Source organism: Cetorhinus maximus, chromosome 4, assembly GCF_964194155.1.
Source record: "Cetorhinus maximus chromosome 4, sCetMax3.hap1.1, whole genome shotgun sequence".
Lineage (NCBI taxonomy): Eukaryota > Metazoa > Chordata > Chondrichthyes > Lamniformes > Cetorhinidae > Cetorhinus > Cetorhinus maximus.
The window spans coordinates 72,438,065-72,464,176 of record NC_135882.1 but is presented as its reverse complement, the minus strand read 5'-3'; the positions used below and the strand labels follow the sequence as shown (position 1 = coordinate 72,464,176).

The 26,112-nt window shown below is 40.8% G+C and overlaps 1 protein-coding gene across 1 annotated transcript in view; it reads right to left on the bottom strand.

Annotated features, from left to right (window-relative positions):
• ube2wb (ubiquitin conjugating enzyme E2 Wb) overlaps positions 1-26,112 on the bottom strand; it is a 94,815-nt gene that overhangs the window by 20,114 nt on the left and 48,589 nt on the right. Inside the window, exons 4-5 of the mRNA XM_078540311.1 lie at positions 18,766-18,921; positions 3,933-4,008 (exon numbers count right to left, since the gene is read on the bottom strand). Coding sequence (XP_078396437.1) covers positions 3,933-4,008; positions 18,766-18,921 — 232 coding nt within the window. The remainder of the gene's footprint in view (positions 1-3,932; positions 4,009-18,765; positions 18,922-26,112) is intronic.

The window sequence follows — 26,112 nt, the reverse complement described above, 5'->3', positions numbered from 1 at the left end:
GCTACCTTCCTTCTTGTGGCCTCACGTAGTTTGATACCGAATTCTGCTTTATGGTGCTCTTGCGAAACACCTCGGGACATTTTATTACTATATAAAGGTAAGTTGTATTTATAATTTTAAAGATCTAAACTAGATCTTTGTGTTTTCTATTTTCACTTAACTCTTTATAAGCTCTGGTAGCATTGTGGTGCATTTGCAACAAGGTAGATGATTAAAAGGCACAAATAGAGGTAAATGGTTATGATCTAACTGCCAATAAAGAAACATGGTTGCAGGGTGACCAATACTGGGAACTGAATATTCACGGTATTCGACATTTAGGAAAGACAGATAAAAGGAGGCGGTGTTGTAAGGGAGGATCTGAGGTCGGAAGAACAAAATGTGGAATCTGTTTGGGTGGAGCTAAGAAATAGCAAGGGATGGCAAACATTGGTAGGAGTTGCTTATAGGCCACCAAACAATAATGGTAGTGTGGGGCTTAGTATTAATCAGGGTGAGAAGCATGTAGCGCGATAATACAGGAATCATAGGTGACTTCAATCTGCATATAGACTTTGTAAACTTAATGAGTACTAATGCTGTGGCAGACGAGTTTCTGGAGTGTGTTAGGGATGGTTTTCTAGAGCAGTATGCTGAGGAGCTATTATGTAACGAAAAAGGGCTAATTAATAATCTTGTTTGGAAAAGAGCCTTTAGGGATGAGTGCCTGTAGTATGATAGATTTTTACATTATGTTTGAAAGTGAGGTAGTCCAATTTGAAGCTAGGGTGTTAAATTTGAACAGAGGAAATTATGAAGGTACGAAGAGCAAACTGGCTGAGGTGGGTTGGGAAAATGCATTAAAAGGTATGATGGTACATAGGCAATTGATAGTCTTTAAAGAATTATTATATAGTTTACAGCAATTATACATTCCTTTAAGGCACAAAAGCCCAAAAGGAAGTCAGTCAACCGTGGCAAACAAAGGAAGTTAAAGATTGTATAAGATTAAAAGAGAAGGCTGATAAAGTTGCCAGAAATAGTAGTAAACTGGAGGATTGGGAGGATTTTAGAATATAGCAAAGGAGGACCAAGAAACTGATAAAGAAAGAGAGAATAGAATATGAATCTAAGCTAGCAAAAAACACAAAAAACAGACTGTAAAAGCTTCTACAGATACGGAAAAAGGAAATGTTTGGCTAAGACAAATGTGGGTCCATTACAGGCAGTGTCAGGAGAATTTATAATGGGGAATAGAGAAAATGGCAGAGAAGGTAAATGATTACTTTGTGTCTGTCTTCAGAGGACGATACAAGAAATCGCCCAGAATTAGAGATCCAAGGACATAGGTAGGATGAGGATTTGAAGGAAATTTGTATTAATAAGAAGGTTGTATTAAAGAAATTAATGGGACTGAAGGTTGATAAGTCCCCGGGACCTGATGATCTACATCCCAGAGTGTTGACAAAGGTAACTATGGAGATAATTGATGCACTGGTGATCATCTTCCAATAGATTCTGGAATGGTTTCTGCAGATTGGAAGTTAGTAAATGTTACTCCACTATTTAAGGAGGGAGGGAGAGAGAAAACAGGGAACTACAGACCTGTTAGCCTTACATCAGAAGTAGGGAAAATGCTAAAATCTATTATAAAGGATGTCATAAATTGGCACTTGGATAATAATGACTGGATTCGGCATAATCAACATGGATTTATGAATAGGAAATTATGTTTGATGAACCTGTTGGGAGTTTTTTGAGGATATTACTAATAGAATTGATAAAGGGGAGTCAGTGGAAGCAGTATACTTGGATTTTCAGAAGGCTTCTGATAAAGTCCCCCACAGGAGGTTGATTAGCAAAATTAAAGCACATGGGATAGGAGGTAATGTACTTGCACGCATTAAGGATTGGCTAACAGGTAGAAAACAGTAGGAATAAACGGGTCATTCTCGCGTTGGCAGGCTGTGACTGGTGGAGTACTGCAGGGGTCAGTACTCAGGACCCAACTATTCACAATATATATCAATGATTTGGATGTGGGGGCCAAATGCAATATTCCCGAGTTCACAGATTACACAAGGTGAGGTGGAAATGTGTGTTTTGAGGAAGATGCAAAGCTGCTTCAAGAGGATTTGGACAGACTTAGTGAGTGGGCAAGAACGTGGCAGATGGAATATATGCGGAAGAATGTGAGGTTATCCACTTTGATAGGAGGAAAAGATGCACAGAGTATTTCTTAAATGGTAAGAAATTAGGAAGTGTAGATGTACAAAAAGACCTGGGAGTCCTCATCATTAAGTCTCTGAAGGCTAACATGCAAGGCAACTGGGAAGGATAATTGCAAGAGGATGTGAGTACAGGAATAGCGAACTGTTGCTTCGATTGTATAGAACCTTGGTTAGACCACACCTGGAGTACTGTGCACAGTTTTGGTCCGCTTACCTTAGGAAGGATATTATTGCCATAGAGGAAGTGCAATGAAGGTTTACCAGACTTGTTCATTGGACGGCAGGACTGTCCCATGCAGGGAGATTGGGGAAACTGGGCCTATATTCTCTAGCGTTTCGAAGAATGAGAGGTGATCTCAGTGCAACCAACAAAATACTGAAAGGGATAGACAGGGTAGATGTAGGTAAGATGTTTCCCCTGGTTGGGGAGTCTAGAACCAGGGGCACAATTTCAAATTAAGTGGGAAGCCACTTAGAAATGAGATGAGAAATTTTTTGACTCAGCGGTTTGTGAATCTTTGGAATTCTCTACCCCAGGGGGCCGTGGAAACTCAGTCATTGAGTATGCTTAAAGTAGAGATTGACAGATTTCTAACTGCCAATAACGTAAAGGGATATGGGAATAGTGTGGGAAAAAGGCACTGAAGTGGATGTTCAGCCATGATCATATTGTATGGTGAAGCAGGCTCAATGGGCTGAATGACCTACTCCAAGTTTCTATGAATGTGCATTGTACCCCCTCCAAAGTAAACTTAAATTTCCTCAGGTTCAGTGTCCAAAACTGAATACAGCATTCTGCATAGGAAATGAAAGCCCTTATGGCTCAGTAAGTCTATTTCCTTTTGGACTCAATTGATCATTTTTAAAGGTTAGCTTTGTAATCCATTACATCATCCTATCTGAACATGTCTAAATACAAACTCGTGAAACTGGAAAAGTGTTAATTGAAAATTTAGCATTTCAGCTATTTCTACTTTTAAAGCAAGGCACTTCATCTAAACATTATTTAATTTGTATTTAATAAAGTTGAATAGTGAGAAAAACAAATGGTTTTTTTTATTCATACATGGGATATGGGCATTGCTGGCTAGGCCAGCATTCACTGCTCATCTCTAATTACCCTCGAGAAGTTGGTGATGAGCTGCCATCTTGAGCCACTGCGGTCCATATAGTGTAGGTACACCCACAGTGCTGTCAGGGAGGGAGTCCAGGATTTTGACCCAGCAACAGTGAAGGAACAGCGATATATTTCCAAGTCAGGATGGTGAGTGGCTTGGAGGGGAACTTCCAGGTGGCGGTGTTCCCATGTGTCTGCTGGCCTTATCCTTCTAGATGGTAGCGGTCGTGGGTTTGGAAGGTGCTGTCTAAGGAGGCTTGGAGAGTTACTACAGTGCATCTTGTAGATGGCACACACTGCTGCCACTGTGCTTCAGTGGTGGAGGGAGTGAATGTTTATGGATGGAGTACCAATCAAGCGGGCTGCTTTGCTCTGGATAGTGTTGGGCTTCTTGAATCTTGTTGGTGGTGCACTCATCTAGGCAAGTGGAGGGCATTCCATCACAATCCTGACTTGTGCTTTGGAGATGGTGTACAGGCTTTGGGGAGTCAGGAGATGAGTTACTTGCCGCTGGATTCCTAGTTATTGACACTTTTTTCACAGAAGGAAAACAAAGTTTAACATTAAATTGAACAGTGCGTAATACTTTATGTATCTGTACCTACCATGATACCACCATTTTGTTTTCTTTGGATTTTTATTACATGTCCTTACATAAAATGAATTATCAGGAGGCCGCCTCTGTAATAAAGCAGATAAATTGATATGGTTAACAGTAATGCTATTAGACACTTCATTTCACACACCAGAACAAACCACCCAAGGATCTGCCATCACTTTGTCCTCTACAAATTGTCAAGAGTCATGTGGCACAGAAGGAGACCATTCGGCCCATTGAGTCCATGCCGCTCTCAATTGAGCAATCCAGTCAGTCCCATCCCTCGTCTCTATCCTCAAAGCCCTGCAAATTTATTTCCTTCCAATTTCCTTTTGAAGTAATTCTTTAATGTCAATGTCCGATTAGAACTCACTCTACATGTTTTCCAGACTGGTTAGAGGTGGCACTGGGTGCTTTATGCTGAAGCACAGTCCGTAAGCCTGGTTTGGTCTATGGTATAGGTCCTAGCCAAGGATAACCATCTTCACATCACATCTGCCTCCACTATCCTCATGGGCAGGAAGTTCCAGGTCATTACCACCAACTCATTAAAAAAAAATTCTTCCTCACATTCCCCTTGCATATCTTGCCCAAAACCTTAAACCCATGTCCCCCTAATCCTTGTACCATCAGCTATTGGGAACTATTTTTCCTTGCCTACCTTATTCAAACCTGCCATAATCTTGTACCACCTTATCAAATCTCCTCTCAATCTCCTTTGCTCCAAGGTCAAACCAGCTTCTCCAGCCAAACTTGTAGTTAATTTACCCATCCCTGGAACCATTCTGGTAAATCTCCTTTGCACCCTCTTCAGGGCCCTCACATTCTTCCTAAACTGTGGTGGCTAGAAGTGCATGCAATACTCTTGATGTGGCCTAACCAGAGCTTTACAAAAGTTCAGCATATCTTTCCTGCTTTTGTACTCAATGCTTCTATTTATCAAGCCCAAGATCCCAATTGCTTTGCTAAACGCTCTCTCAACATGTCCTGTCACCTTCAAAGATCCACGCATAAGTACCTCCACCACCCCCCAGGTCCCTCAGTTCCTGCATACAATTTAGAACTGTGCCATTGAGTCTCTATCACCTCTCCCTATCCTTTCTGCCAAAATGAATCATCTCACACTGCCCTGTATTATTCTGCATCTGCCACTTGCCTGTCCATTCTGCTAGCATATCTATGTCCAACTGCAGTTGATTAGTATCAACCTTACTGTTTGCCACTCCAAGTTTTGTATCATTGGCAAATTTTGAAGTTTTACTCTATATTCCAATATCCAAGTCATTAATATATTTGCAATAAAAAAGCAGTAGTCCTAGCACTGACCCTTGGGACACACCATCCAGTATGAAAAATTTACCACAGCTCACTGTTTTCTGTCCTTAAGGCTTTTTTAAAATCTAAGTCATCACTGACCTTCCTATTCCATAAGCCTCAATTTTGTTAACCAACCCTTTATCTGGTACTTTGTCAAACACTTCTTAAAATCTGTATAGAAAACATCCACTGCATTCTCTTCATCAAAAAATCAATTAGTCAAGCACAATCTGCCTTTTTCAAATCTGTGCTAGTTATCCTTAAATAACTCAAACCTCTCCATGTGCCTGTTAGTTTTTCCCCGATTATATGACTGGGGAGTAATTTTCCACAATGCTACTGGAACAATTGCAAAGCCAATGTCATACAGATGAGGTTCAATTTTCTGCCTAAGTTAGCTGATCTTGGCCAGAGATAGTTTGGTGTACTATTATAGGTCTCAGTATATGTGGGCACGTGATGGAGATTGGGATATGAGTCAGCGCTCACGCTTGAGACTTCTATTGGAAGTATGCATCTCAGGATTAGCTGTGACAACCCATATGGTTAATAGCCTGCTGATTTAAATATCCATCAGTGATCAAATCCACAAGTGTCCCAAAGTAAACAGGATATATCAGTAGTGCTTAACACTAGAGGGGCCATTAATTCCAGCAGAAATGATGCAATTATATATTTCGGTCCAAAAGCAACTAAAATGTGATCAGAAGAAAATACTGGGCAAACTGAGGGTGATAGAAAAAACATGTTTTGTGATAAAAGATAATCAATGTTTGAATGCATTTCTACTGTTAAATTTTATGTGAAATTTTAACTTTTATGAATGATGTTTTTTGCAAGCAAAGTTCTTGGCTTCATACAGCTAAATGTAAGTGACAGGCTAACACTGTTTAATCAGAGCCCTGCATTGCTTTTCAGTCTTCAGCCCTTTTGAGGAGGTGTAACTATTTTTCTGAATACATTGAAAATTTGCTGCTAGTACACAGAGAATAAAGGGAATCACAATTATCAAAGAGCTGGATACTGTTACCTTTTTGGAAATGGTAAGTATTGTGGTCAATTGATGGATTTTATTTATATAGAGTTTGAGAAGGCATTCAATGAGGTTCCATGATTCTTAACAAAAATTAGAGCACCTGGAATTGGAGGCAACCTACGGACGTGGGTAAGGAATTAGCTAGGAGGTAGAAAACAAAATAGGGTCAATGGGCATGTACTCAAATAGATAGGAAATAACTAGTAAAGTCTATCAGGGATATGTACTGGGGCTTCAGCTTTTCACCATAGTTACAAATGACTTAGATGAAAGACTGTAGAGCCATCAATCCAAGTTTGCTGATGATACTAAGTTACGTGGTACAGTAAATAGTGTGAATGGGAGCATAAAGTTGCAATTGGGCATTGATAGATTAAGTGACACGGGCAAAACTGTGGCACACAGGAGTAGGAAACTGGTCTACCCAAGCTGCTCAAAACGGCTCATAGTGAATTGGCAGCCAATTTATCAAAATATTCCTCCCACTAGAAGTTCAAACTGCTAGGTCAAACAGTTTTTGGAATCTCATTCACTGTCACTTCTACCCGGTTTAAAATTATAAATCTTGGCAATATCCTTCCAGTCATAGAAAAATAAAAACTAACCTGGAGAAAAACTGGCTGCTGATTCACTACAAGCCTGTTTCGTTATGCTTGCATTGACCAATTCCTTATGGAGTGGGGAGGGGTCATCCCCTTTTGATTCCAAGAAAGCTCCCGGTATTTTCTAAATGGCGAGAAGCTGGGAACTGTAGAGATTTACAGGTCCAAGCACAGAAATCATTAATAGCTAGTAGGCTGGTTTATTAAAAAGGGATAATGGAATGCTGACCTTTGTCTTGAGCTGATTGAAATAGAAAGTGAAGGAAGTAGTGTTACAGGCATACAAAGGTCTGGTTAGACCATTCTACCAACCCCACCCACACCACCCTTCGGAAGGCTGTGTTCAGTTGTGGGCAATACACCTATGGAAGGATATACTGGCCTCAGAGGAAATTTCACCTGAACAATACTGGGCTAAAAGGGCAAAATTATGATGATAGCTTCATGGTCTTATATGAGTATCGAAGATTGAGCAGTGACTGAATTGAGGTGTTTAAGATGATTAAAAGAGTTGATTGGGTAGTTAGAGAGAAACTATTTTCTATGGTGGGGTAAATCTAGAACAAGAGGGCAAAAATTTAAAATTTAGAGTCAAGCCATTCACGATGTCAGGAAGCACTTAACCACACAAAGCACAGTGTAAATCTGGAACTCTTATTCAAAAAGCTGTTGGGGTTGGGTCTTTTGAAAGGTTCAAAACTGAAATTGATGGATTTTTGTTGGACAAGGGAAATGGAACCAAGATGGGTAGCTAGAGCTAAGATACAGCTCAGCCATGCTCAAATTGAATGGTAGAACAGGCTTTAGTGGGTGAATAGCCTAGCTTTCTTCCTGCGTTCACTACTGCTTTGGGTATGGGCCGGATTTTCACAAGTCAGGATGACTCTGGAGACCTTTAAAAATGGTGAGCAGGACCCAGACGCAAAAGTCTACCCCTATTTCTGGCTGATACAATTTCTGTCGGGAGGGGAAGGGGGTGGGCCATGAATCACATAGGTGCACAAATCTGTTGGGTCATTTGAAATTAGTTTTGAGTTTAAACATGTTCCATTTTCTCTGCTCTGAGGGCCTTAACCCGCAAGCGGGAGTTACAAATTTATGGATGAGGCGTAAACACTCTTAAAGGATGAATAAGGTCTGTTTAAGTGTCATGATTTGAAGTTAATTAAATCCCCATGCCTTTAAAAATGATTAAAAAATGGATAGCCGAGTGAAAAACACACGCAACTAGAATGCATTGATTGACAGACCATCTGGTGGGGCTTGGAAAAAAATCATTACCATCTATTCCTGCAGCTTCAGTAAACTTCATTGTTGACATTTCCCAAGGACTGTTATTATAGCTGAGCCCATTATGAATGATTGACTAAGTTTCAAAAGGTCAAAAACCACTTATCTCAGATGGGGGCTGAATTCACATTTTGATTTAGAGTTTTTAGAGAGACTATTAAAGGATTAGCTGTTTTTTATGTTGTTACTGAAAAGAAATTTGTTTGTTTTTATAACAGATTGACAACTTAAGGAGATTTAAAATCTTTGAATGGATTTCATTAATGAGAGGATTTTTTTCTGTATCAAATATGTATGAGTGAAAGTTCTATTAGATTGTTAGGTTTTGTTTTCTTCGTCACATGGCTCCTGAGGTCTGCCCATTGTGGATCCTGGGTGAGTGGCTATGCAAGGGCATGGGGTGGTATGATGTAGCTTGGAGGATGGGTGGGGGGAGGTTGAGGACCACAGAGCCTGATGGCCTTTTATAATACTGGGCTGAAATCTAGGAGAAAGGAGGCAGACCTTCTAACCAGCCCATCTCGGCACTTGCCCATTTCTAAACTGCCTCCGGAGGTAGTAGGCTGACTCAATCACACTGCCGCCTTCCTGGAGCGAAAATTGCATGTGACAGGGCCATCAAGGTAGATCTGCTGAGTCAGGAGCTGCGGCCTTTGTAGGTAAGGTAGCTGTGGTAAAAATCCAGCCCCTATGAGTTAGAGTCTTGTAGTGAGACTGAAAGCTACAATCACTGACTCTGAGGCAGGAATGCTACCAACTGAACCAATCTGACAATATTGTGTTATTCATGATTTCAGGAAATCCAAATAACTTCACATCCAATAACATATGTTTGAAGCTCAATCTCTGTTGTTATACAGGGAAATGTGGCAATCAATTTCTGTACTGCAAAGTCCCACAAACAGCAGGAACAAATAAACGACCAGATAATCCGTTTTTTCTCAAAGGTGATGCTGTCCAAAGGATATGGATGATACTGGATGAGCTCCCTATTCTTCTTCGAATGTCATGTAATCTTTTACATTTACAAAGGAGTGCTGGTCTCTTGTGAAGCACTTCTTCACACAAAGGATAGCAAAAACCTAGAACTCTTGTCCCCAGAAAAAGCTATTGAGGCTACTGAAAATGTCAACACTGAGATTGACAGGTGTTTTTTTTTAAGGCAAGGTTTCTTTTAATTTGTTCATGGAATACAGATATCACTGGCAATGTCAGCATTTATTGCCCTTCCTTAATTTGCCCTCGAGAAGGTGATTGCAAGTCAACTTCTTGAAAAGCTCCATTTCATTACTGTGGTTTTTGATATAACAGAGTGGCTTGAGAGACCATTTCAGAGCGTAGATGAGACTTAACCATATCACTGAGTCTGGAGTGACATGTATGCCAGGCTAGGTAAGGATGGCAGGTTTCTTTCCCTGAAGAATATCAGTGAACCAGCTGGGATTTTACATCAACCGAGTAGTTTCGTTATCACCATTATTGCTACTAGCTTTTTATTCCAGATTTATTTAATTAACATAATTTAAATTCCCCAGCTGCCATGATGTGGTCTGAACTCTCGTCACTGGATTATTAGTGCAGGCCTCTGGATTACTAGTCCACTAACATGACCACTATGTTACCGTACTCATGCAAAAGGTATTAAGGGTTGCAGGACTGAAGGAGGTAGATGGAATTATTAGATAGATCAGTCATTATTTACTTTGTTACCAAGTCTTACATTGTCTGTAATCTTTAAAACCATACTCGCTATACCCAAAACCTATTTATACATATAAAACAAAAAGACAATGGTCCTAATACCAATGCCTTGGAGGCTCCACCGCTTACTTCCCCCCAGTCAGAGATACATCTGTTCACCAATACTCTTGACCTCTTATCCCTAGCTAATTTCGTCCCCATATTACCACTGTTCCTGTAATACCATGTGCTTCTATTTTCTGAATACATCTGTTATAAGGTACTATATCAAATGTCTTTTGAAAGTCCTTTTATACAACATCTGTTGCACTACATTCATCAACCCAGTCTGTCACTTCATCAAAGGGTATGGTAGCATAGTGATTGTTACTGGACAATAGGGACCTCAACTAATAATCTAAGGCATAAGTTTAAATCCTACTTTGGCCCTTTGTAAATCTGTATTCAGTTCATTCGGTAAATCTGGAGTAAAAGGTTAGTTTCATAAGCACCATTAATGAGGCTATCAGATTGCCATAAAAAATCAACTGGTTTACTAATGTCCTTCAGGGAAGAAAATCTATCATTCTTACCTGGTCTAGCCTATGTGTGACTCCAGACCCACAGCAATGTGGCTGACTTTCAATTCCCTTCTGAAATATACTAACAAACTACTTAGTTGCATCAAACCACTATAAAAAGTTGCAATAATAAACTAGACAGACCACCCAGCATTGATCTAGACATCAGATTTGGATACAAATCAGCTCAGTAGACCCTGTCAAGTCCTCCTCACTAACATCTGGGGACTGGGGTCAAAATTGGGAGAGCTGTTGCACAGATAGCCTAACAGTCATACTCAATCATATGGATCAGCCAACTTCCAAAAGTCCTCCATCATCATCTCTGGATATGTCCTGTCCCACTGGCAGGACAGGCCCATCAGAGGTGACGGCACAGTGTTATACAGCTGGGAGGGTGTGGCCCTGGGAGTCCTCAACATTGACTAAGGGCCCCATGAAGGCTCATTGTATCAGATCAAACATGAGCTAACCACCCTCAACTGAAGAGTTGAACACCACTCAGAAGAAGCAAGGACGCAGGACATACTCTGGGTGGGGGATTCCAAAGTCCATTACCAGAAGTGGTGCAGTGGCACCACATCACTGACTGAACTGGTTGAGTCCTCAAAGACATAAATGCTAGATTGGGTGCATGTTGAGAGAACCAACATGAGGCAAAAGGACTACCTGACCTCATCCTCATCCAAAAGCATCTATCCTTGGCAGTATTAGGAGTGGCCACTGCATAGTGGAGATGAAGTTGTGTCTTAATATTGAGGACATCCCCCATTGTGTTACATGACACTATCACTGTGTGAAATGGGATAGAATTGGAATGCACCTAGCAGCTCAAAACTGAGCAGCTCCGAGTTGCTGCGTGCCATTAGCAACAGCAAAATTGTATTGCTTCACATTCTGCAACCCCATGGTACGGTATATCCTTCAATCCATCATTACCATCAAGCCAAAAATACCAGGCACACCTGAAAATAAGATACCAACATGCCCATAAAGGACACATGAATTCTAAACACCAGAAGCCACATGCTACAGATAGAGTCAAGCAATCCCACAACCAAAGAATCAGATCAAATGTCTGCAGCCCTGCACATCCAGACATGACGGTGGTGGATAAATAAACAATTAACATGAGGAGGCATCTTCATGAACATCCCCATCTTCAACTGTGGTGGAGCCTAACAGGAGAGCAAAAGATAAAGCTGGTGTTTATGATCATCTCCAGCCAAAAGTTCTGAGTGGATAGTCCATCTTGGTCCTCCCACCATCATAGATGCCAGCCTTCAGCCAATTCAATTCACTCCGCATGATACCCAGGCTGAGATTTTCCGTGCTCGATGGCATGAGCACACAATATGGCACAATTGGTTTCACGATGACGTGAAACCAGTTTACGATCGTCCGCTCAGTCTGCCGATGGCGGGCCGCATTTCCTGCCATCGGACGTCAGGAACCCCATTGCAATACATCTGCATGTTATTATTAGGCAAGCCTGCCAGAATCGTCCCCTGCTGCTGGATCGTCCGGGCACGTCAGCAGGAAAACATGCCGACGTGCACCTGGCTGCACTTCACTCGGAGCTTCAAGGTTTGTTTGCCCAGCTTGCTTTGGTCAGCACTTGCAGTTATCAGCACCAGGCTTCACAGACAGCACCCACAATACTTTTAGAGGGGTTCACAGCAGATCTCTACCTACTAGAAGAGCAATACTTCTTCAAGGTAGGCATTCCTTGAAGAGAAGTGGCAGTCAATTAAACACTAAGACAAAAGCAAAAAACTGCAGATGCTGCAAATCCAAAACAAAAACAAAAATACTAGGTCAGCCATATGCGGGTGGCTTTTCATGGCTGCAGGGCTAGGGCTTGCTTGGGGAGGGGGAGAAGTGGCCTCAGGCAAGGAAAGAGGTTACAGGACAAGGGCTGTACTGGGGAAAGAGGGTAACCCAGGTGTGTGGGGGAGCACATGCTGATCTGTGCAAGTGGCCTCAAGATGGTGAGAGCTGAGGAGGCAATCTCCAGAGGAGATGAGGCCAGATGGACATGTGAGGGTATGTGTGTGAGAATGGGTAATGATGTCCCTTGTGCTGGCAGTGAATGAGATGCCAGTGAATCTGTGATGGGCTTGAGTGTGAGAGTTTGGAGTGATGAGATGGTTGCCATACCCTGACTGAGATGACATCATTCATCCTCTGTCAGCCAGAGCAGAGTTAGAGGACATCGCAGCAGGCCTCCATGGCATCTAAAATGCATTCCAGTGAAATGCCACCAAACCTGGGGGCTGCAGTCTTCTTGCCTTTTATGGAGATCTTCCCTGCAGCAGTTGTGGTCTGGAAGCACTGAGATGTGTTGCACACAGCTGGACTTTAAATATGGTGCCTGGCGTGAAGCAGCGGCGAGGTGATGGTGGGTGGGTGAATGAGAGCCCGCCCGCCATCGAAACGGCATGTTTCCCAGCATTGCATAAATGATGTGGCGGGTTTGGGACGATATGGCATGAAAACCTGCCATCGTAGCCGGCGGGTAAAAGGCATGCTATCGCACTAAGTGCAAATCTAGGACGATTCCGCCCCAAGAAACAGCTCAGCATGGCACCCGACAACGTCCTAGCTATACTAAAGACGACATGTGCTCTAGAACTAGTTGTGCCTCTGGTCAGCTGCCCCAGTGGAACTACAACACTGGCATCTACCCAACTAAAATGCAAATTGCACAAATGTGTCCTGCCCACAAAAATGCAGGACAAATCTGACCCAGCTGATTACTGCTCCATCAATCTACCCTCAAACATCAGCAACAAGATGGAAAGTGGAAGAGTGTTATCAAGTGGCACTTATTCACCAATAACCTGCTCACTGAGGTTCAGTTTGCGCTCACTAAGATCATTCAGCTCCAGGCCTCATTACAGCCTCGTTCTAACATGAACAAACAAGCTAAACTCCAGAGGCGAGGCAAGAGTCACTGCCCATGCCATCAAGACACCATTTGATTGAGTGGCACCAAGGAGCCACTGTTAATTGGAGTTAATGAGAATCAGGGGAGAACATAAGAAATAGGAGGAGGAGGAAATTCAGCCCTTCAAGCATCCTCCATTTACGAGATCACGGCTCACCTTCTACTTCAACACTATTTTCCTGTATTATCCCCGTATCCCTTGACGTTTTTACTATATTGAGCTATTTGTCAATCTCGGTCATGAACATACTCAACAACTGAGCCTTCACAGCCCTCTGCTGCAGAGAATTCCAAGGGCTCACCACTCTCTGAGCGAAGAAATTCCTCCTCATCTGAGTACTAAACGGCCTGCCCCTTATTTTGAGACTATGTCCCCTGGTTCTAGACCCTCTAGCCAAGACAAATGTCCTTCCAGGACGACCCTGTCAAGCCCTGTAAGATTTTTCTATGTTTGAATGAGATCACCTCTTATTCTTCTAAACTCCAGAAAATAAAGGCCCAGTCTATTTAATCTTTCCTCATAGGACAAGCCCTCCATCCCAGGAATTAGTTTGGTGAACCTCCATTGCACTCCCTCTGTGATAAGTATATCTTTCCTATATATATTTATTCATGGGATATGGGCGTCACTGGCTAGGCCAGCAGTTATTGCCCTTCCCTGACTGCCCTCGAGAAGGTGGTGGTGAGCTGCCTTCTTGAACCGCTGCAGTCCACGTGGTGTAGTCCACAATGCTGTTAGGGAGTTCCAGGATTTTGACCCAGCAACAATGAACGAACAGCGATATATTTCCAAGTCAGGATAGTGTGAAGCTTGGAAGGGAACTTGCAGGTGGTGATGTTCCCATGCATCTGCTGCCTTTGCCCTTCAAGGTGGTGGAGATTGCAGGTTTGGAAGATGCTGTTGAAGAAGCCTTGGCAAGTTGCTGCAATGCACCTTGTATATGGTATATGCCACTGTGCGGCGGCGGTAGAGTGGATGTTTGTGCATGGGTTGCCAATCAAGTAGGCTGCTTTGTCCTGGATGGTGTCTTCTTCTGGATGGAAGCTTCTTGAGTGTGTTGTTGAGGCTGCACTCATCCAGGCAAGTGGAGAGTATTCCATCCCGCTCCTGACCTGTGTCTTGTAGATGATGGGCTGGATTTGGGGAGTCAGGAGTGAGTTACTCGCCACGGGATTCCTCGCCCCTGACCTGCGCTTGTAGCCACAGTATTTATATGGCTAGTCCAGTTCAGTTACTGGTCAATGGTAACCCCCCAAGATGTTGATAGCGGGGGATTCAGCAATCGTAATGCCATTGAAAGTCAAGGGGCAATGGTTAGATTCCCTCTTGCTGGAGATGGTCATTGCCTGGCACTTGTGTAGTGCGAATGTTACTTGCCACTTGTCAGCCCAAGCCTGGATATTGTCCGGATCTTGCTGCATTTGGGCATGGACTGCTTCAGTATCTGAGGAATCATGAATGGTGCTAAACACTGCAATCATCAGTGCACATTCCCACTTCTGACCTTATGGTGGAAGGAAGGTCGTTGATGAAGCAGCTGAAGATGGTTGAGCCGAGAGTGCTACACTGAGGGGCTCCTGCAGTGATGTCCTGGAACTGAGATGATTGACCTCCAATAACCACAACCATTTTTCCTTTGTGCTAGGTATGACTCCAACCAGCGGAGAGTTTTCCCCGATTCTCATTGACTCTAGTTTTGCCAGGGCTCCTTGATGGCACACTCGGTCAAATACTGCCTTGGTGTCAAGGGCAGTCTCTCTCACCTCACCTCTGGAGATCAGCTCTTTGTCCATGTTTGAACCTTAGTTAAGGAGGCCAAAACTGCACACAATACTTCAGGTGTGGTCTCACCAAGGCTCCATATATTTGTAGTAAGGCATCTTTGCTCCTGTACGCAAAGGCTTGTGTAATAAAGGTCAACATACCTTTTGCCTTCTTAATTGCTTGCTGTACCTGCACGTTAGCTTTTAGTGACTCATGAACAAGCATGCCTGAGTCTCTCTCAAGTTCAACACTTCCCAGCCTCTCACCATTTAAGAATTACTCTGCATTTCTGCTTTTCCTACCAAAGTGGATAAACTCACATTTCTCCACATTGTCTTTCATCTGCCAATTTTTTTTGCCCACTTGCTTTGCCCTGAAGTATTCTTTGCATCCTCCTCACAACTCACACTTCCAACTAGTTTTGTGTCATCTGCAAACTTGGAAACATCACGTTTAATCCCCACATTCAAATCACTGATATAGATTGCAAAAAGCTGGGGCCCAAGCTTGCGGAAACCCACTAGTCATGGCCTGCCAACCTGAAAATGACCCATTTATTCCTACTTTGTTTTCTGTCTGTTATCCAGTTCTCAATCCATGCCAGTATATTCTCCCAATCCCATGTGCTCCAATTTTGTGTATTAACCTATTGTGTGGGATCTTACCAAAAACTTTCAGAAAATCTAAATATGCCACATCCACTGGTTCCCCCTTATCTATCCTGCTCATTACACCCTCAAAAAACTCCAAAGGTTTGTTAAACGTGATCTCCCTTTCAAAAATCCATGTTGACTCTACCATTATTTTCTAAATGTCTTGTTATCACATCCTTTATTATAGATTCTAGCATTTTCCCAACAACTGATGTTTAGCTAATAGATCTGTAGTTCCCTGTTCCCTCCCTTCTTAAATAGCGGGGTTACATTTGCCGCCTTCTATATGCAGGAATCATTTCAGAGTCTATAGAATTTTCAAAGATGACCACCAATGCATCTACTATCTCTGTAGCCACCTCTTTCAACACTCTAGGATATAGATTCAGGTGCAGGGGATTTATCCACTTTAAGTCCCGTTAATTTTTCTAGTACTTATTTTTTAATCAAAATTAATAGCTTGCACATCCTCATTTACACTAGTCCTGTGATTTTCCATTATTCCTTGGAGGCTGCACTCACACTCGGATACAAGTGCTGTCAAATAAATCATTTGTGGACCTGTGCTCATTGTTGATACTGCAGCTACTTTAGGAAATTCCTCACTCAGCCAGTCTACTGAAATCATGTGATTTAACAAAGCAACAAGGGAAAGGTAAACTAACGGTCCACAGAAATGTATTGCTGGAAATTTCTGATGAGATTTAAGATGCACTTGCATGAAAAACACATTACTGCACCTTGATATTCCAGTTTTATGCAAATACTGAAAAAAATTGTGAACATTCTAACTCTGGAGTTAATTCTAAGTAGAATTCTTTTTTGACCTACAGCTATCCAGCGCATGACAAGGGTGCCTTTTTGTTCTAGTTTAGTATTCTGCAAGGTATGGAGGAAGTTTTATATATCAGTATACAAAACCATAGCAAGCTGTGTTGTTCCCACTAATTTTCCTCGCTTCTACTCTGAAGAAGTGTAGTCTCTGCTGAGTGTAGATTTACTTCTGTCTTGCTCAAGTGGTCATTACCATTGTGAGAACCTCAACATTGTGTGAGGGCAAGGAGTAGCATAGCCAAGCTTGATCCTATCCTATCTAATATCCACTTCCAGTATAGGAACAGGAATCCTGGCTTATTTTTCCTCCAAAACCCAAGAGCATCGATGCTATGTACAATACACCTATAAACTATCGTGGTACAGATTGGGATCAAATCAGTGGCCTGCTGCATACACCAGCTGAGCTACTTCAGGAGTTAATCTGATTTCTTTTTTTAAGAAGTTCAATAACACAAATTAGAAATGTTTCAAACCACTAAATGCTCCTGTCTAAATTTTTTAAATCAATGCAAAGCTCCAGTGGACTGCAATTACTTTGGAGGTGGGTACAGAAACTTCAACCTTGTTGTCAATTTCTACCGATTAAATTCACTGTCTACAAGACCATTCAAATTGTATTATAATTGGAGGGCTCTCAACAAATATCAACTACATACTCAAGGTAAACCAGGATTTCAATTTCATCTACTAAATCTGATAGATTGCCCTTCACTCTGGCCTCACCTTTGAAAGGGGATCACAACTTTGTCACTTTATAAAACATATTTTCATCTTGCTTATATCACCATTCATAGAACATGAAGAACATTGTAAATCCACAATGTTTAGAGGAATAAATACACAATGGACTACATGACAAAAACAAGAAAGGCTTCTAACTATGGAAAATAATAGACTGCACGCTAAAGCCTCTGCCAAAATTTTCCATTGAATATTTCGTAAAATTGCTTTGTACAATAACAATTTGATATTCAATAATGAAAATTAGTTTTAGGTTATCAATTTTATAATACTTTAAATGGGCTATGGGTTTTACTCACACAGAAATGGTACATGAGATTGACTCAACAGCAATCATACCAAATAAAAGAAACTATTCACGAAATACTTCTGGGCCCTGCTTGCAAAGGAGGTCAGTGGACATTAGAGCAAAGACTATCTGCTGACAGCAAGGCATGGGCTACAGATTCCTTGAGTGCTGAAATAATGTTTGGAATTGTTTCGGTTAAGTTTAGCTCCGAGGTACAAAATTTAAAAACTGAAATGTAGGCTACAATTACTAAGTTAATGCTCCAGAAGTGACTGAATAGGGAATAATGCTTAAAAGCATTAAAACTGAGTCACTGTTATAACCTTTAGGGTGAATGAATGACCAGCATACTCCTCAAAATGCTAACAATATTGATTTTATTGTTGCCAAGCAATGGAAGGATGAGACTAAGGGTGCTTTACCTAGTCTAGTCTCAATTTGGAAAGTTGTCTAATCAGAGCCTGTTAGTGCTATGGAACCACATCTTAAATTGTTTCCACATTTTACAGTTATCGCTTGCAAGTTGTTTTTAGCCCTCCCACCACCCCTTGTAGCAGATTCCAGTAAAACATTGATACATTTCTAGTCAATTTAATATTTCAGTAAAGCAATTCTTAGTATTCAAATAGAAGCTGGCTAAGTAATCTGAGACATTCTACAACCATCAAGGGGCAGTTCATATGGCTTGTATATTTGAAACATTCGAAATTTTTAGTAAACTGTCGAATTATCTATTACATTCCCTGGCCATAGCAACAAATAGGCAGACAATTCCGGGGTTTTAATCTGCCAATCTGATTCAACCACTGTCGACTACACAGAAATAGTGGTTAATGCATTCTCCTGACTTCTTTCATGAGGATCTAAAAAAATATGCACTACTAGTCATGAGAATCAAGTCAACAGGCGCAGCTAAATGAGCATCATATCTTCAAAAATGATTTTTTGGTACACTTCATGTATGCACGCAAACCAAAATCTCTCAATTATAGGGAATTTCTCACTTAATCCCTCTCCTAATTTAAAATAAAAATCAGGCTGGTAAGGGGGAAAAAAGTTTATTTGATAAATTGCAGCTTTGACTCTAACCTTGGATTACCTTTTCTTTGCAACTGGAAAGCATGCTGATGATGCTAAGACAGACTGACTGCACAGAGAGAGCTGGAGACCAGTCTTCTGTCAGAATGGAAAGACAAATATGTCCGTTGCTGTAAACGTGAGGATGAACTGGAATATTGTCACCAGTGAACATAACCTAAAAAATAAGGAAACAATTTCAGTATTTCACAATATTAATTTATATTTCTGTCTACAACGTTATTAATTGAATTTGTTCATCTTTGTTATTACACAATTGGCACATTTCCATGTTTTTAACTTGATTACTTTGTCTATATGTGAATTTTATAAATTTCTTGATATAAATTATACTGCAACACCTTTGGGTTGTGAACATATTTCTTGAATAAAATACCATTATTATTATTATAACTTTCATGAAATAAACTTTGATCAATAGATTACAATGTTAAAATTAAGAGAATGCACATCACAGTTGTTGGAGCTGTTGATAGATTGCCAGAACACAAATTATAACTTTTTTCTTGTATGTTACATAGCACAAAGGTGCAGCTAAGGGAAAACTATAATGCACACTGACTTTGATTTATTATTTGCTTTGTTATTTCACTTTACAGGTGATATGACTGGATCGTGGGAAAAGAGATAATGATCCACCATTTCATTAAACTTAGTTTGGCTCATCATAAATCAGTGCTTAAAGCAATACCACCCCTACAGTTGCTCAAATAGCAATTGTTTAAACTATTTAAAAGTCTGTTGGAGAAACCCAAAGTGAACCAATATGAAAATAATAATACTTGGATAATGACAATAGTTTAATAATTTAGTTGCATTTGCCAGAGTATGGACTCAGCAGGACTTAAAAAAATGATACTAGGACAACATTTCTCTGCACATTTAATGACAATTACATTTCATTCAATAGTATTAAAAGGAATCAAATGTGTGTTACAGGGTATGTTCAAAACTTTACCTTTATGCCGGCAATTAGCTACATCCCTAAGGTATATCCAAATGTCAAAATACTGCTTGCCTTTGATCTACGTCACAATCGGAAACTGCTTGTTTCATCATTTAGCTACTGCTATATCTACATTATATATTTTTCAGTACATTATTTCACTGGATGAGCCCCCATCAAGTCTAGTTATTTCTCAATGCCAGAGGATATGCAACAGACCAAAAACCACTGCATCACTAGTCATTTTCCAGAAGCCTGACCATCTAAATTATACTATCATGACATTTGTAAAGAAGATAGAGATGATCTCTAAATGATCTGTTTCAGCAACTGGCTGAAACAGAATCAAAGAAACCTTTTAGCAGTGAAATTCAAGTCAAAGCATTGATGTTTATACAGCTGTAACACCTTAGGACAGCCTTCTTGTGAGGGGAAAGATAAAAGTGCACTTATTATTAAATGAAGCAAACACAGTAACTAAAGGGAAGAACTTTTGTTCAAATGACTCCACCTTTCTATTTAAAATGATCTTACTAAATATTTACAGTTTTTAAAAAAAACATTAATTTTATGAAAAAATTACAATGCAAATTTTGCCACGGGGGAGGGGAGGCAGGGGTAGCGGGGAGGCAGGGGCGGGGGGGAGGCAGGGGCAGAGGGGAGGCGAGGGCAGGGGCAGGCGAGGACACTTTTAAACCTGTCAACAAAAAAAATACTCTGCTAACTAGCAGCCAGGAAAACTTGAAGTCACTGAGATAATGAACCCCTTGCAAATGATTGTGGAGTCTCTAGCTTAAGGCTGCATATATTCAGGAACTGCTGTATGGGGGCAAAAATGTAGTGGATGTTACTGTAATGAACAATGTGTTAATTGGATAATTAATACCGAATAGTTATATTTCATAAGAAAAATTTGCATTTATGTGTTATCACATCTTAAAGCATTTCACATACTGTGAATTACTTGAGGTGCAGTGACTATGTTTAATTTTTTATTTGTTCATGGGATGTGGGTGTCGCTGGCTGGGCCAGCATTTATTGTTCATCCCTAATTGCCATTGAGAACTGATTGGCTTGCTAGGCCATTTCAGGGGGCAGTTAAGAGTCAACCACATTGCTGTGGGTCTGGAGTCACATGTACACCAGACCGGGTAAGGATGGCAGAATTCCTTCCCTGAAGGACATTAATGGACCAGATGGGCTTTTATAACAAAGGACAACGGTTTCACGGTCAATCAGGATTAATTCCAGATTTTTTATCGAATTCAAATTTAACCATCTGCTGTGGTGGGATTCAAACCATTTTGCACATACTAAGGTCCCAATTAGTGAGAATGAGAAAGGAAAATGCCACAAAGTGTAAATTGTTGGGCATAATTACACTAATATTCTCGCCTTCTGAAGCATATGAACAAATGAAGAGTGAAGTGGTTGTTACTCCACCAAAGAGAAAACAAAATATGGCCTTGGCGTTGTTGCTTCCTACAAAAGATAAAATCAGAAATAACATTTTGAGATGGGTGCTGTCAGTTGGATAGTGATAAAAGTTTATCACTATAATATATGCAATACATTATTTACATTCCATTAATCCAAAAAATTCTCTTTCACCATTACAATTTCTTCCTCTACTCATCTTTAACTATTTGGTTACATTCCCTTTAAGATCACATGCATTCAATTTTATGATGGGTTTCTTGTGGCATTTTGTCAAACTATTTTTCTTAAAAAAATCAATACTTCTAACATTCACCATATATGTATAAAGTCTGGTTGCCTCAATGGTCTTGGATGACTCCTTTAGAAAGCAATTCCCTTAGCAGCAATGGTTACTTGCAGAAAAATAACATACAACAGCTCCATAGGTAACATTGCAATACACAGGGTGTTTATTCGACTTTACCAAAACACTATGGAAACAATTTCAGTTAAAACCACCTAGTTGTAATCTTTTCTAGTGCTGAGTTCAGCAAAGTGACCACCTCAGCTCAGATGCCACAAGGATCCCTGGTATGCTCTTCTAAGATTGCAATGAAAGCATGTTAACTGTGACAAGGAAAGGGGTACCTCAATAGACCATAAGACCATAAGACATATGAGCAGAAATTAGGCCATTCGGCTCATCGAATCTACTCCGCCATTCAATCATGGCTGATAAGTTTCTCAACCCCATTCTCCCACCTTCTCCCCGTAACCTTTGATCCCCTTACCAATCAAGAACCTATCTATCTCGGTCTTAAATACACCTGGCCTCCACAGCCTTCTGTGGCAATGAATTCCATAGATTCACCACTCTCTGGCTAAAGAAGTTTCTCCTCATCTCTGTTCTAAAAGGTCTTCCCTGTACTCTGAGGCTGTGCCCTCGGGTCCTAGTCTCTCCTACTAATGGAAACATCTTCCCCACGTCCACTCTATCCAGGCCTTTCAGTATTCTGTAAGTTTCATTCAGGTCCCCCCTCATCCTTCTAAACTCCATCGAGTATAGACCCAGAGTCCTCAAACGTTCCTCATATGTTATATCCTAGGATCGTTCTCGTGAACCTCCTCTGGACCCTCTCCAGGGCCAGCACATCATTCCTGAGATACGGGGCCCAAAATTGCTCACAATATTCTAGATGTGGTCTGACCAGAGCCTTATAAAGCCTCAGCAGTACATCCCTGCTTTTATATTCTAGTCCTCTCGAAATAAATGCCAACATTGCATTTGCCTTCCTAACTACCGACTCAACCTGCAAGTTAACCTTAAGAGAATCCTGGACTAGGACTCCCAAGTCCCTTTGCACTCCAGATTTCTGAATTCTCTCCCCATTTAGAAAATAGTCTATGCCTCTATTCTTCCTACCAAAGTGCATGACCTCACACTTCCCCACGTTGTATTCCATCTGTCACTTCTTTGCCCATTCTCCTAACCTGTCCAAATCCTTCTGCAGCCTCCCCGCCTCCTCAATACTACCTGTACCTCCACCAATATTGAGGTGCCTGAAGCTTATGCTGATTGGCAAGAATATTAGATAATGAGCTACACAACATTAAAACTTAGCGGTTTTAAGTGCCATTGTTCCCGTCGTATATCAGTAAACCAAATAAACCTACATTCTTCATTGAATGAACATAATCATTTATCATTCCTTGTCCAGCAAGAGATTGTATGCCTGAGTTTGATTGCTAAATACAGTCCACACCACTTGCAGCATCCTTGCTTATCAAAGACATTGTGTATACCAGGCACTGCTTGAAACATATCAAGCACACCAGCTATTTCAGTACTCCTGATTATTTAAAAGCTGATTATTTTATGGCTACAGCCAATCAACATCTCACTTTGCAATTTAAAAAGGCAGATATTAGAACCACAGGGGCATAAAACAGACCAGGCATTGTAGCATAGGGTGATTTAATCTTATGTCAAACACAGCTTTAATCAGCTGATACATTTAACATGAGATCAGGTCAACCTTGTTAAAATGTCTTGATTCATTTATACGATTCACCATTCAGCATGTCTAGTGGGCAAATTACATGAGCATGAACTGCTCTGCACATAGTGAAAAATGCCCATTTTTTAAAAAAATTGCTCTTGGGATCTGGGTGGGATCATTTATTTTTATCCCCAATTGACCTAAAGGTATAAAAAAGGCAACCTAAAAAATATATTTAAAGAAAAAAAATGAAATTTTACAACTGAATCTCTATATACAAGGCCATTCATTAGAATCTTTAGAGAAGTATTACTTTTCAGCACCTGATGCTCAGGTATGGGGACTTAATATTTTTACTGGCAAATATTTACTCCTAGAACACCTTCCTTAATGCATCATTTTTAAGCTGCAGCTTTAGCTTAATACCGATATATTATTTGCTATGATACACAGCAAAAGGTTTCCAGAATGCAATTTTACTTAAATAGACATAGCCTAAAGGAGCTATGTGCTATCTTACCAGTTTCCTTGGTAAAGTATGCAACCCCTTTTTGTGTGTCTATTCACAAATGGATTGCTATAAAATAAGAGAGAACCTAACTATCTCCCATTGACATTCAATGGGATTACCATTGTTGAACTCCCACACCATCAACATCTGGGGATTACCATTGACCAGAAACTGAATTAGGCCCAGCCATGTAAATGCTGTGGCTATTAGAGCAGGTCAGAGGCTGAGAAATCTGCTGTAAGTACCTCATCACCTGACTCCCCAAAGCATGTCCACTATTTACAAGGCACAAATCAGGATTATGATGGAATACTGTCTGCTTGCCTGGATGACTGCAATTCTAACACCACTCAAGAAGCTCGACACCATCTAGGACAAAGCAACTCACTTGATTGGCACCCCATCCACCATCAACGCACAGTGGCATCAGTGTGTACCATCTATAAGATGCATTGCAGCAACTCACCAAGGCTCCTTCGACAGCACCTTCCAAACCTGCAACGTCTACCACCTAGAAAGACAAGGGTCGCACTTGCATGGAAACACCACCACCTGCAAGTTCCCCTCCAAGCTACACACCATCCTGACTTGGAAATATATCACCGTTCCTTCACTGTCACTGGTTCAAAATCCTAGAACTCCTTTCCTAACAGCATTGGGGTGTACCTACACCACATGGACTGCAGCAGTTCAAGGCACTGGCTCACCACCACTTTCTCAAAGGCAATTAGGGATAGTCAATAAATGTTGGCCTAGTCAGTGTCGTCCACATCCTGTGAATGAATAAAAAAAATAGAAAAATGAAAGAATCACACAGCAATTAGCTAAAAGATAATGCCCTGGAATTTGCTGTAATCATGATGGCAAAACTGTCAGCATTTGCTGTCATCACGCCTCAAACGGGCAGCAACTTCTGCAACCTTCACATGATCAGTTAAACCCGGAAATCCAGAATAACTGTGAAGAGATTCTGTGCTTCTCCAGAGAGTGCACTTGCTGTTAAGGTCCCTCCAGATTGCAATCAAGTAGAAATCATTTAATGGATTTAACTGAAATTGTCCTTTTATTATTAGTCTCATTACAAAAGCCCTAGTGAACGTTACATTTTGTGGAATGACGTATAACAGGAATTTCAAGAGCATACTAAGTTTATAATTATTGTTAAAACTAATAACATCCTTACATACTGCAATGTGTCATATACTTCTAGGCTGAACTGTCAAATGCATTTTATTACACCACCTTTACCATACAAAGAAAACAGAAAAACTTTTTCTCACTCTCACCTTATCAACACAACCAGAAGGCAGGTTACCTCTCCCACTCCAAACAGGATCAAAATCGATATCTCTCTCACCCACAGCAAAAGTTTCTCTTGTTCCCATTAAGGTCTTTCCATTTGCTACCTTGCAAAAAAGTGCCTTTTACAATTCGAGGAATCATTAGGCCCATCATGGCTATGCCAGCTCTTTGAGAGCTGGCCCTTGAGTTCGCTCTTATGCCAGTTGGGAAGGTAAGTTGTGAGGACACAAAAAGGCTGCAAAGCTATTTAGAGCATTTAACTGAATGGGTAAGAAAGGCAGATGGAGTATAATGTGAATGAGAAAATATCCACTTTGGTAGGAAGGATGGAAAAGCAGAGTATTTTTTTAAAAAGGCAAGAGACTAGTAAATGTTGATATTTGGAGGATTTGGATATCCTAATTCACAAATTAAAGTTAACACGTGAGCACAGCAAGCAATTGGGAAGGCAAATGGTTGTTGGCCTTTATTGCAAGGGGGTTGGAGTGTAAGAGTCAGAAGCCTTGCTACAATCATATAGAGCTTTGGTGAGTCTACACGTCATGTACTATGCAGAGTTTGTTCTTTGTACCCAAGGAAGGATATACATCTCTTAAAGAAGGTACAGGAATGGTTAACTAGATTGATTCTTGGGATGAAAGGGTTGTCCTATGAAGAAAGATGTCCTATGATGAGTAGAATGGGCCTATATTCTCTGCAGTTTAGAAAAATGAGAGGTGATCGCATTGGTACATATAAAATTCTCAGAGGGCTTGACATGGTAGCTGCCAGGGGCTGTTTCCTCTAGCTAGAAAGCCTAGAACTAGCCGCCAGCCATTAGGATTGAGATAAAGAGAAGTTTCATCATTCTGAGGATTCTGAATCTTTGGAATTCTCTACCCCAGAGCGCAATAATGTTTAGTCAATGATTATAATCAAGATTGATATGATTTTTGAGTGCTAAGAGAACAAGGAATATGGGAACAGAACAGGAAAGTGCAATTGATAGAGGCGTTCAGCCATGATTTTATTGAAAGTCAAAGCAGACTAGAGAGGCCATAGGATGATACATGCTCTTATTATGTTCTTTGCCCATTGTTCTGCAGATTTTTCCTGTTATAGTATTTATCCAATTCCCCATTGAAAATGATTGAATCCGCCTCTACCAGCCTAACAGGCAGTGCAATCCAG